Source organism: Capricornis sumatraensis, chromosome 5, assembly GCF_032405125.1.
Source record: "Capricornis sumatraensis isolate serow.1 chromosome 5, serow.2, whole genome shotgun sequence".
In the NCBI taxonomy this organism is placed as follows: Eukaryota; Metazoa; Chordata; class Mammalia; order Artiodactyla; family Bovidae; genus Capricornis; species Capricornis sumatraensis.
In genome coordinates, this window is record NC_091073.1 from 106,046,833 (window position 1) to 106,058,927 (window position 12,095).

General features: G+C 45.1%; 1 protein-coding gene across 1 annotated transcript in view; it reads right to left on the reverse strand.

The window, feature by feature from the left end:
* Positions 1-8,006: 8,006 nt before the first annotated feature.
* Positions 8,007-12,095, reverse strand: part of CREB3L2 (cAMP responsive element binding protein 3 like 2) — a 124,284-nt gene continuing 120,195 nt past the window's right edge. The window contains exons 11-12 of the mRNA XM_068973120.1: positions 11,420-11,636; positions 8,007-9,143 (exon numbers count right to left, since the gene is read on the reverse strand). Coding sequence (XP_068829221.1) covers positions 9,068-9,143; positions 11,420-11,636 — 293 coding nt within the window. The 3' untranslated portion in view covers positions 8,007-9,067. The remainder of the gene's footprint in view (positions 9,144-11,419; positions 11,637-12,095) is intronic.

A 12,095-nucleotide genomic window follows, 5' to 3' on the forward strand; every position in this document is an offset into this window, starting at 1 on the left:
TTCTTCGGCGCTCAGCCTTCTTCACAGTCCAACTCTCACATCCATACATGACCACAGGAAAAACCATAGCCTTGACTAGACGGACCTTAGTTGGCAAAGTAATGTCTCTGCTTTTGAATATGCTATCTAGGTTGGTCATAACTTTTCTTTCAAGGAGTAAGCGTCTTTTAATTTCATGGCTGCAATCACCATCTATAGTGATTTTGGAGCCCCCAAAATAAAGTCTGACACTGTTTCCACTGTTTCTCCATCTATTTCCCATGAAGTGATGGGACCGGATGCCATGATCTTTGTTTTCTGAATGTTGAGCTTTAAGCCAACTGTTTCACTCTCCTCTTTCACTTTCATCAAGAGGCTTTTCAGTTCCTCTTCACTTTCTGCCATAACGGTGGTGTCATCTGCATATCTGAGGTTATTGATATTTCTCCTGGCAATCTTGACTCCAGCTTGTGTTTCTTCCAGTCCAGTGTTTCTCATGATATACTCTGCATATAAGTTAAATAAGCAGAGTGACAATATACAGCCTTGACGTACTCCTTTTCCTATTTGGAACCAGTCTGTTGTTCCATGTCCAGTTCTAACTGTTGCTTCCTGGCCGGCATACAGATTTCTCAAGAGGCAGCCAACAATTTTTAAATGTTTGAATCATCCTAGGGCCAAATCAGAAGCATTTGTGCATGAGCTGAAGGTTTGCAGCCTTTGATCTAGGCTAACTCCTGTATTTTTACAAGTACAAATCCTCAAGTCCTAAAAAACAGCATAGTATTGTTCACAGACTACGTACTTGGAACCAGTGAAGACCAGGGCTCAAATCTCTCATTAGCAGTTCATTTACCACATGATCATTTGAGTAGGGGTCTTAATTTTGGGTCCCCAGTTTCCTCAACTGTGAGAGGGGGTAATTATTCATCCTCTATAAACGTTCTAGAGAAAATGAACAAGATCACAGATAATGCATGAAAATCACCTGGTAGATAATAGACACTGTGCGTGTGCATGCTCGCGTGTTGAACTCTTTGCGACCTTATGGACTGTGGCCGACCAGGCTCTCCTGTCCACAGGGATTCTCCAGGCAAGAATACTGGAGTTGGTTGCCATGCCCTCCTCGAGGGGATCTTCCCGACCCAGGGATGGAACCCGTGTTTCCTGCATTGCAAGCAGATTCTTTAGCCACGGAGCCACCAGGGAAGCCCAGGCACTCAGTGTCTCCTTTTCCCTCAAGGCCAACAAGTTAATGGTTACGAAGCAAGAGCCCATAACTTTTATCTCCTGAATCCACTGGTTCTTTTCCCCACTGTATCCCAGCCTTCCTTCACCTGGACAGCTCTCGTTTTCAGAGATGTGAGGCACGATTTGGCTAGGAACTGAGCACAGCAGCGGCACTTTATAGACGCCTGCTTTCCGATTCTTTCCTTTCCTAAGCACAAGCCCCACCAACCTGTGTAGGTCTCATTTATTTTTTCTGGAACAAAAGTGACAACCAATGTAAGATGAGACAATAAATCTGTGTTCCATTGCTCTAAATCATAGTAGGCCTATCCGTGAAACCCGTCCATGAAAAGGCCTGTGAGCCTGAGATCAGCTTCTGATTTGACAGCCTGATGCCTAGGGAACATGTTTTAAAATATAGCTTTTATTATTATTCAAATACAGTGAGGACAACAGATAAAGAGATGATTGCTTTGAAAAGATAGTTTGTAAAGAAATAAAAAAATAGAAGCTTAAAAAATGTTCATCTTTATCCAAAAAATAATCTACAAGAAGATTCAGATTACCTGTTAATTAGCAGGGAGGTGAATCAAGTTGAAAGAATATGGAACATTATCAACATATTCACTAATAAACAGTGAGTATTTTCTAATGTTTCTATGTCTTATAGTTTCCTAGCTTCTCCCAGTTTTATGCTATTGTTATAGTTTGTTTTATGCTATAATTATAATTTTTCTATAACATTTAACAGATTTCAAGGGACAATGAGTACTTAATAAATATGCAATAATGATTATTAATATTAATTAAAGTTGTTGAAAATTTTTAGAAAAGAAAAGGTAGTTTGTTACTTTCAGTTCCCAAGAAGCACCAGGGTTGGCTGAGAAGCAGAGGAAAATTAGGCCAGAAGCTTTACTGTAGTTTCTGCAGAAAGGAACAAGCAAGGCAAAGAAAGTAGCTTTAGGGGTGGCTAGTTTGAAGAATTTCAGTGGGCTCTGAGGTGTAGAGGTTGTTTCTAGTGGTCTGGTACCTGGTCGTGGTGATTAGGCCAGGGGGACAGAGAGGTCCTGAGAGTTCATAAAGGAGATGCTTGAGGAACCGGCTCTGGTTTGCATATGAAAGTTGTGCTTACAGGCAAGTCCTTTACTATGTCTTGGCTACCCCTGTGAGGAGCAGTCCCTTTCTGGGTCACCAAGGTCCCAGATGTCCAAGTATTAGGAATACAGAAAATACAAAGGCATGATTAATACAGAGTAACTTCAAACTAGTGAGTATTGCCCCCTCCACATTTCCCTGGAAAGACAGCAGAATGTCAAAGAGGAAGTTTCTATAATAGGCTCGCAGAATAAGAAAGAGGGAGGGTGACTAAAATCCTCTACTAGGAAAGGACCCTTGTGTAGGAACAGAAGAAGAGATGGTCAAGGCGCCCAGGGACGAAAGGCAGCAAGACAGTAACGCACCCAGGAGCTCAAAGAAAGTTTCCACGTGCTGCTAAGAAAAAGAAAGTCTTGGGGGTGGATGGAGCTCCAGGTAAGCGTGGTCCATGGCCTTAGTCTCTTAACATCTTGGCTACTTTTCTAAGGTTCAGTGAAGCCCCACTTTCTCTGAGTGGAGAAAATTAAATTTGAATACAGAGACTGCAATGGAATGAAGGTAATTCTGCTTGAGTGCATTGACCTTTATCAACCATTTCACCATAATTTCTGGAGCATGAATCCAATGTTAGGCATCCTCTGCGACTGTTCCTATAAAGAAGGATCCTTCTCTTCTGGCTCAGGTCCAAGCCATCATTCTCAGGCATCTTGAGACAGGGAAAGAAAAATAAAATCCATGGAGTTCTGAAATCTACTTAAAGAATAGTTGTAGGAGACAACGAAAAAGCAGTCAGGCAGCGTAAATCTCCAGAGAATATGAGTTTTCTTTCTATGACTGACTAAAAAAACAATTATATTTCTCAATATTCCTCTAACTGAGACTTGGATTCAGCACTTGATAACATACAAATTGCTGGCTGAAGCTCTTTTTTCAATTGCACTAGATAGGAAAGAATGGCTAGGCACACATAGGCAGATCCAAGCTTATACAGAAAAACTTTTAAAAGAAGAATATCAAGGATTTTCAAGACTGGACAACTTTTTACTATTTAAGAAAAAATATTTTTATTTGCAAGAAATGGAAATACAAAAGCATAACAATTTAAATTCATTTTTTTCCAAACTAAATACAAGTATCCTACAAAGCATTTGCTTTTTTTTTGTATTTATTTAGCTATGATAAAGAATAAAAAGCAATTAAAAAAAAACAACGTGGTAATGACAGATAATAGACTCACAATGTATTTAGACTTAAACATTACTGGTCTATATAACCTGTTACCAAAGAGAGAAAGCCCAGACTGTCAGCACAAACATTAAAGCTCAAGGGTGATTATAGTCCAGAGTCTGTTCAGCATTGTTTAAAAATGGTCGCCCACAATTTGTCAAAGAGTGCTGGTGTTTTTTGTAGACTCAGAAAATATTCCGTCTGAAAGGGAGATTTGCTGAACAGTGTAGGCCATGGGTCCATGGTGTAAAAAGTTCATGTTCTCAGTCAGCCGGTGAGCAAGCGAGAGGAGCAGAGAAACAGCTAAAATTGCTGGTGTTGCTTTCCCAGGATGCAGAGGCTGCTAGCTGGAACTCACAGAGGATGGGATGAACTGAACAGGAGATGAACATCTACAGTATGAGGCAAAAAACCCTCAACTTTGCACAGCGGGGCCAGCCCCGGGAGTAGGAGGCACTGCATTCTCCGCCCAGAGGAACTTCAAGGCTTATAGTGTGCTCCCGCAGAAAGAGAGCTGCTCAACCTAATCCGCAAATTGCTGCACCTCCCATATCACTTAGCTGTTTATCATCTCATAATAATTAGTTGCCCTTGTTTTCTCTTTCTATAACATTAAAAGACTTATTTAGTATATGTGTGCATGCTAAGTCACTACAGTCGTGTCCGACTCTGTGATCCTATGGACTGTAGCCCACCATGCTCTTCTGCCCACCGGATTCTCCAGGCAAGAACACTAGAGTGGATTGCCATGCACGCCCCCTACCCCTCCAGGGGACTGTCCTGACCCAGGAATCGAACCTATGTCTCTGGCAGCTCCTACATTGCTGGTGGATGTTTTTACTGCTGAGTCACCAGGGAATACCTTACTTAGCACCCAGCATTTAGTAAGTGTTCAAGAATTATCATTTTCCTTCCTTCTAGAAACCCAGACATAGCATTCCTGAATTTTCTGTTACCCAAAATGACAACATGAAATATGTCCTGTAGTAGGTGGTACTGACCCTTTGGCCTCGGAGACATGGAGCCTGAATCCTCAAAGGCATTGGATTCTTCTGTGCCAAGAAAATGTTCTGCTCTGAGGATTTATAATACCTTGAATCCCGGCTGGCCATTTTTTGATGTGACCGCACCTTGGAAACATGGGATTTTCCTAATGGACGTTACTGTTTCTTTTCTCCTGATGTATAGATGTGATCAAGGCTCACTTTTAAGAAACCATTTTTTGAGGCTTTGGAAGTTTCATCGTCCAAACCCACTTCAATTTAGTACTACAAGGGTGTATACAAAATCTCCCAATGACAAGGTGGCCCTCAGTCATCCTGGATTCAAATATAAGGCACATGTAATGCACAAATGAGTGTCCAAGACAAGGGAGGAAGGTATTCTTGTGTGTGCACCCATGCAAGGGGTGGGGGCAGGGAGGGAAAGAGAGACAGCTGCCACTTGGGCCGTTCGAATAGTTATTGATTAATGAAGCTTCCTCAGGCCCCTTATTCCCCAATACTCACTAGGGCCTCTTGCAACACTCTTTCTTGGGAATGAATGACAACTCAGTGAATGAATGGATGGATGAGTGAGTGAAAGAAGAATCTGAACTCCGTCTCTGGCTGCTTCATAGGCCTCTACTCTCTCCCAGAGCTGTCCTCCCAGAGGGTCTCAACTGATCACATGTCTCCTAACTGTCTCCACTAAGAAGCATTCAAAGAAAATGACCTTGACCAGAGCACTACCTGCTAATGGCCTGTCTGCACTGCAAGCAGGAGAGCTAGTGTCTGGAATGAAGACTGGACTCCACAGAACTGAATTACTGACAAGAGCACTTGGCAGAGAAGGGGGAGGCTACAGCCTCCATCTCCCATTTCTCCACATTAGCAAGGCCGCACAGATGCTCCATCTCCCCGATGGGAAGTGGGAGGTCTCTGAGCATGCACCCTGCACACAAACGACATGTGTGTTCAGAGGAGCTGGCCCTGAAGGGCCTCTGATCCTTGTCTTTTGCTCAGTTTGAGAATACAGAGGAAGGAGACACAAAGTGCAAAAAAAAAAAAAATTTAATAAAACACTTGTGTCAAAAATTCTGGACACTGACTCACTGCCAGAACAAAGGTGAACCAGTTCAACACTTTTGCTCCAAGGACACATGGCAAATCACAGCCCTCTCTTGGTATTCAGGCATGAGGAAGGAAAAAAACCCACAGTATTTATAGTTGGTTTGTAAATAAGTTGCACTAAAAGTTGTTTTCACACTCTATAAATTAGGTCTCTATATCAAAATCATTTATACTAATAAAAAGGTTATCTAATTTTGCCTGTACTGGTGTCAAAACTCATCCCCACCTCCTGCCCAAAAGGAGCAACCTAATTCAGCTGTCAGATTTTTATGTAACACTCTCTTTATGTGAGCTAGGCTCCAGAGTCCTAACACTTCACAGAAATCCTTTCTTAAACTTGGGACTGAGGCCTTTCATTTACAGTAGCCATTTCTAAGTGCAAAGTCCAGAGCTGTGAATAGAACCACGCTGGGGAGTCTGGGTTACTCAGGTTTCACCCAGTAAAAAAAGTACGTGTTCTCTGAACTTTTTACAAGACATCTCCTCCACTAGGCTAATCAAAGAAAGGGAAGAGGAAAATCTGCTGACATGATGGAAAATATATTAATATATTTATCATGAACATTGATTCTTTATGACTGATGGTTGTGCTAACAGTCTCAAATTTTCCTAAACTGAGGTTCCGAAGCCGAAAGCCTGCCACTCACTATTTAACATCTTCAGGGCTAACCAAGTATTACTGACTCATCTATGGTATGGGATAGTTCTAGGGGGAAAACAAATCCACTGACATTGTGAGCTTAACCCTGGAAGAGAAAAGGTGCACATTAACTATTTAGAACCAATCTGGTGTTATCCAACTCTTCTGCATCCTCTGAACTCCATTACATTCTCCTAAAGGGGTAACTGTTTAGTTCCTCTTCTTTGCCTAAGCAAGGAGTGGGGAGCGGAGGTCTTTCTCATAATAGCAGCAACTGGTCCTGGAGTCCCCTTACAATGGCCATTTGAGCCCTCAGGCTGATGTCCTCGGTCTCTAGACACAGATTCAGTTCTGGAAGAATGGCTGCCCAGAGATCAAACCCTGCTGTTTGGAGGACCGGAAAGAGTGAGGTCAAGTGAGAAAATAAAATCCTCAAGGCACTAAGGATGGGCCCTAGGAGTTGGTTCTCCTTTGCTTTCTTCCTCTTTACTCAGAAGAAGAGGTTTCCCACTTGGGCTAATCCAGGAGCCTTAAAAACCCAATCTGGTTCCAGTGTGTCAGGTGGGTAAGCTGACCCATTCTCATGGACACAGGAAAAGCTTCACTTTCTAATCATCCAAATACTAGAGTTAATACTACCTTCTCACCTTCTTAGCCACCCTTGACCCCACCCCATGCGCTGCCTGTGCCTGATAATTACATGACATATTAAAGAGAGGGATGGGTCAGTAATGGCTCTTGGTTGGCAGACACCAGCCAGATCCAGGAAGGTCGAGAGCAGAAGAGAAGGAGAGAGGAAAGTAGAGAGAAACAGAAGGGAACAGGGCATGTACTAGCAACCCTCCTCCCACACAGCCCAGCCTGTCTGGTCTCACCCTTTGCTGGCCAAGGTATGGGGAAGTGAGAGGTGACCACTGCGATCCTGATCCAGCTTTACACAGTGCCAAGAAGGGAACTTGGCCATCTCCCTGTGGGAACTTTCTCCATCACAGTAGGGAGTGAGAGGAATCACTGACGATGAGCCCTGAAGGTACCAGATCTGCTTATGAGTTTGTTGTTCAGTCTTTAAGTCGTATCTGAAGCTTTGCAACTCCATGGGACTGCAGCACGCCAAGCATCCCTGTCCTTCACTATCTCCCAGAGTTTGCTCAGACTCATGTCCAGTGAGTCCACTGCTTATGAGGTCTCATGGCAAATGCTAATGACGCCAAATTCTGTGGCTGATATGGAACAGAAGGCCCAGAAGTGGCTTAATCTCTCCTAAGTACAGGTTCCAACGACAAAAGAGATGAGAAAACCAGAGACAAGAGAGTTCAAACTAGAAGTGCTTCAGCTACTTCTAAAAATAAAAAACCAAAGTGTGAGCAAATTTCTTACACAAAATCTTTTACAAGTTAGGGAAAAACATTTAAGGGGAGCCTTCTACATGATACAATAAAAAGTCTATTTCTATTTCTTATTTGTATGAAAAAGGAAAGCTTTTTTTTAAAACTACAAAAGTTACTCTTAATCATTAAAAAAAAAAAGTAGGTTGGGGGATTAGGTCGTGTCTCTTTGGGTGAGCTGCAAAGTGGCCAAACCTGACTAGAAAAGGTAAGACACAGATACACAAATGTCACCTGCTCTGACCCCAGGAGCAGGCCTCAGGCCCAGCCTCTGTATGGAGGCAGAAGAGGAAGGGAAGGCAGACGTGTCGGGGCAGGTGGGGAAAACTGAGCTAGCATGGCTGTCTGAAACGCCTGGGGTCAGGGCTTCCCTGGCATGGGGTCAGGGCTTCCCTGGCATGGGCACAGGGCAGAAAAAGCACCTGTCCACAGAGCCTCAGACCTGAGCCCTGCTCCCTCTTCCCCTCTGAGTTCATGCTCCAGGAGGACACATGCTTAGGGAGGTTCCCCAACTATAATTAGAAGCCTCCAGCCAAAAAAAAAAAGAAGAAGAAAACACAAAACAAAACACGGCCTGGAAGAATGGGGAATCCCAGAGTCCAGGCTGCCCTCTTCGCTCCACAGGCCAACAGAGGACCTTGTGAGCCTGGAGGGGAGGCGTCCCGATGTCTTCAGTGGTCGCCCGGGGAAGCCTCTGCAAGCTAATAAATACTATTTACAAATGGGGAGGAGAAGCCAGGGAGGCAGAACTAGGGGCGTGTGGGGACACAGACTGTGGAGAAATCCTACAAGCAACATGACGGGGCAGGTTTGCCTGGAGTAGAGAAGCCTGATTCCTTCAGGCATTGCACTTGCGGCCTGAGAGTACGAAGGGGGCGCCTTGCTCCGGCGAAGGGACCCTGGGCCGGGGCCCAGGGCAGAGCGGCAGGGGGCGCCCGCGGGGCACCGCTGAGCCAGGCTGAGGAAGGCAGGACGTCAGTCAGTGCTTCGCCAGATTCCAACGAGCATCCTGGTAAATTTTTGTGGGGTCTAGAGTGAACAACAGTCAGCTCTTCTTCAGGAAGGCAGTCACACCCACCCTGGTGAGACTCGGGCCGTATCTTTTTGGCACTGTCGGTAGAAACAAGCCTGCTTGTCCCACCCCGACCGAAGATAATTGCCTATGGCAGTAAGCGAGGGACGGGGGCGGGCTCCTCTGCAGGGAGGGACGTGGGACCGGGGGAGGCGCTCTCTCACCGCAGGCGGAAATTCCAGGCCGTCCGTCCTCCCATCCACAGCCAGGACCGCTGGTCCAGGTCTTCGTCCAGATTGGGTGGGCAAAAAGGAAAAGCTTATGACAAAAGGTGGCTTGGAGAGGTAAAGGCAAAGTGAAGAGACAGAGGGAGGTGGCGATAGCCTCTTTAAAAGGTGGCGTTCACTCTTCTGTCGAGTTCTACAACTTTTAGTGTCTCATTCCCCTCCAGGTTGGTGCTGACCCTGCAAAGGCATCAGAAGGGGAAAGAAGTCTCACCATCATGCTTGGCAGGAGGGCGCAATCACCCCGTGACTGGACTCAGCGGGCTGGCCCACGCATGCCTCTTGTCTTCTCCCCTCCCAGCAGCACTGCTCTGTTCCAAGGCCTCTTGCTACCTGCCTGTCCACCGTCCACATTCCTCCTTTATCCTCATGCCAAAGGAGACATCCCAACCCAGAGGATAAACATGGTGGCTTGACACCGATTCCTTGTATGTTGCTTACAATTACTGTATTTATTGAGGATAAATAAATACCCCATGCTAAACCCTGGGAAGGAGAAAATAAAAGGATAAAGGCTGATCCTTAGTCTAGAATAAACATTTTTTTAAAAATTTAGATAAAGATGAAACCTTTATAAAGATTAAAAGATTCTAGATGAAGGTTTAAAAAAAACAAACCCCAAACTATCATGAAATAACAATAAATATATCACAGAAAATAAATGCATTATTACATTGTGTAACAGCCTAGAACATCTCCTAGGCGTCCAGAGGAAGGTGATGAGGGCTCTGGTATCAGGGAGACATCCTAGAACAAGAGGGATTTCAATGCGGGCTTGAATAGCAGAGACAAGAGGAGAGAAGACTTTTGTCATGAGCCAAGTTGTTGAATGGCTAAGTCTTCTCTGGCTTCTACAATTCTCTCTAGGAAATAATAGTAATGTCTAACCTTGTAAAGCATTTCAGAGGATTTATATGTCACACTTACCTAGTTCTTAATAAGTGCTATAAATGTTAAATATGCATGTAGAATATAAATATGTAAAAGTATATATAATTACAAAGTTTCCCCTGAAGCATTAGGTGAAGAAAGCTAAAAAATTTGAAACAAAAACTTTCCTACTTGTATTGGAATAGCGTTATCTCTAGGAGGCACGAGTTCTGCTAGACCACCAAGCACACCACGTATAACCAGGACTGTATGCAGATACTCCTTCCCGTGCCATTTAGTGTACCCAGGTACCTCCCCTGCAGGATAACAATCCCCAGCAGTTATACAAGTCTTTATGTTTATACAAGGACTCTTCCTCGTCACTATCTAAAGGAAACGACTCATGGAGAATTGGAGACAAATATATGTTATTCTCAATAATGGAAACACAAGAACAGTGCCTCTCAAAGTGTGCTTCAGTATTCATATATAACTATCTAAGTATTGCTTCCCTGGTGGCTCAGACAGTAAAGCGTCTGCCTGCAATGCGGGAGACCCAGGTTCGATTTCTGGGTCGGGAAGATCCTCTGGAGAAGGAAATGGCACCCCACTCCAGCACTGTTGCCTGGAAAATCCCATGGACGGAGAAGCCTGATAGGCTACAGTCCATGGGGTCGCAAAGAGTTGGACACGACGCATGTTTGCAAGTGTGCTAAGTCACTTCAGTCGTGTCCAACTTTTTGTGACTCCATGGACTGTGGCCCGCTAGGCTCCTCTGTCCATGGGATTCTCCAGGCAAGAATACTGGAATGGGTTGCCATGCCCCACTCCAGGGGACCTTCTTGACCTAGGGATCGAATCTGGGTCTCTTATGTCTCCTTCCCTGTCAGGCAAGTTCTTTACCACTAGTGCCACCTGGAAAGCCCTGCTGCTGCTGCTGCTAACTCGCTTCAGTCATGTCCGACTCTGTGCGACCCCACAGACAGCAGCCCATCAGGTTCCCCCGTCCCTGGGATTCTCCAGGCAAGAACACTGGAGTGGGTTGTCATTTCCTTCTCCAGTGCATGAAAGTGAAGAGTGAAAGTGAAGTCGCTCAGTTGTGTCCGAAGCCCTAATGCATGTTTATTTACATGTAAATCATAAAACTACATATTGACATATAACGTGACATATATGTATCTCTAGGTGGAAGGAAGCTTGGAAATGTGCCTTGAGGCAGCATTTGCATCGCAAGTACACTGCTGTTACTGGACTGTATGTTTACTTGTGAGACTCTGAGGAGAGGAAGAAGACAGGGAGGAAGGGAGTCAAGCCCTTTCCCCAGTTCTTGGGGCCTCCACTGCCAGCTCCCCAGTGGCATAGCAGATACGGGGCCAGCTTTCACCATGTCTCTTCCCCAGTCTCTGTGAGGGCCAGCTGTTGACAGACAACGGACTCTCCAGAGCCCAGGTGCTGGAAATAGGTCCTGAAAAAGCTGAGGGTTGGACCAGGCCAATGAGAAAGTCTAGTCTGCACGCTGCAGTTTGCTGACTCATAACCCATCACTGGTGCCTTAGAGGAGGTGAACCCGTGTCTGTTTGACTTACATGTGCTGCTGCAGCTCCAAAAGCACTGATTTCTCCAGGCTGGTCTCATTTGAGATAATGAAATGAGGAAGATCCACGTCTGGCCTGGACTCCAGCCCTTTTGCCCTAAGCAGAGCAGAGCCTCGGTCCCAGCGTCCCAGCTCCCCAGCTGAGGCAGAACTGGGCGGCTCCTCCAAGGGAGAATGTTCCTCATAGATCAGCAGGTTCCTGGATCTCACTGAGAACAAAGCAAAGTAACAGGTGTTACATCACACCTCCCCCTAGATGCTCAGGGCGGGGAGAAGATGATAATTCACGGGTCCTTGTTGCCCAGGACTTGGTGCCAACTGGAGTTGGCTTTCTATAAAGGCTTTAGGATTTCAGAGTTTGGTGTGCTGAAAAATGATACCAATTATAAAGTGCTGGAAGAACAATAGGAGAACAAATACCAGGAAGGAAACGGCCACCCCCACTGCTTTGAAAATAAAACTCCCCTCCAGGCCACCACCCCCCCCTCACAACCATCTGGAGGAGTCAAATTTCTGGAGGTGTCCAGACTCAGCTAAAGTAAGCATCCTCAATGAGTAGGTCTTGCACAGGGAGAAGGTACAAAGGCAGAAAACTGTGTTTTCATTTAAAATCTAGAGAGGAGACACAAGGCCAAAGCCATAAATCAAACAACGGAGACACACACTCT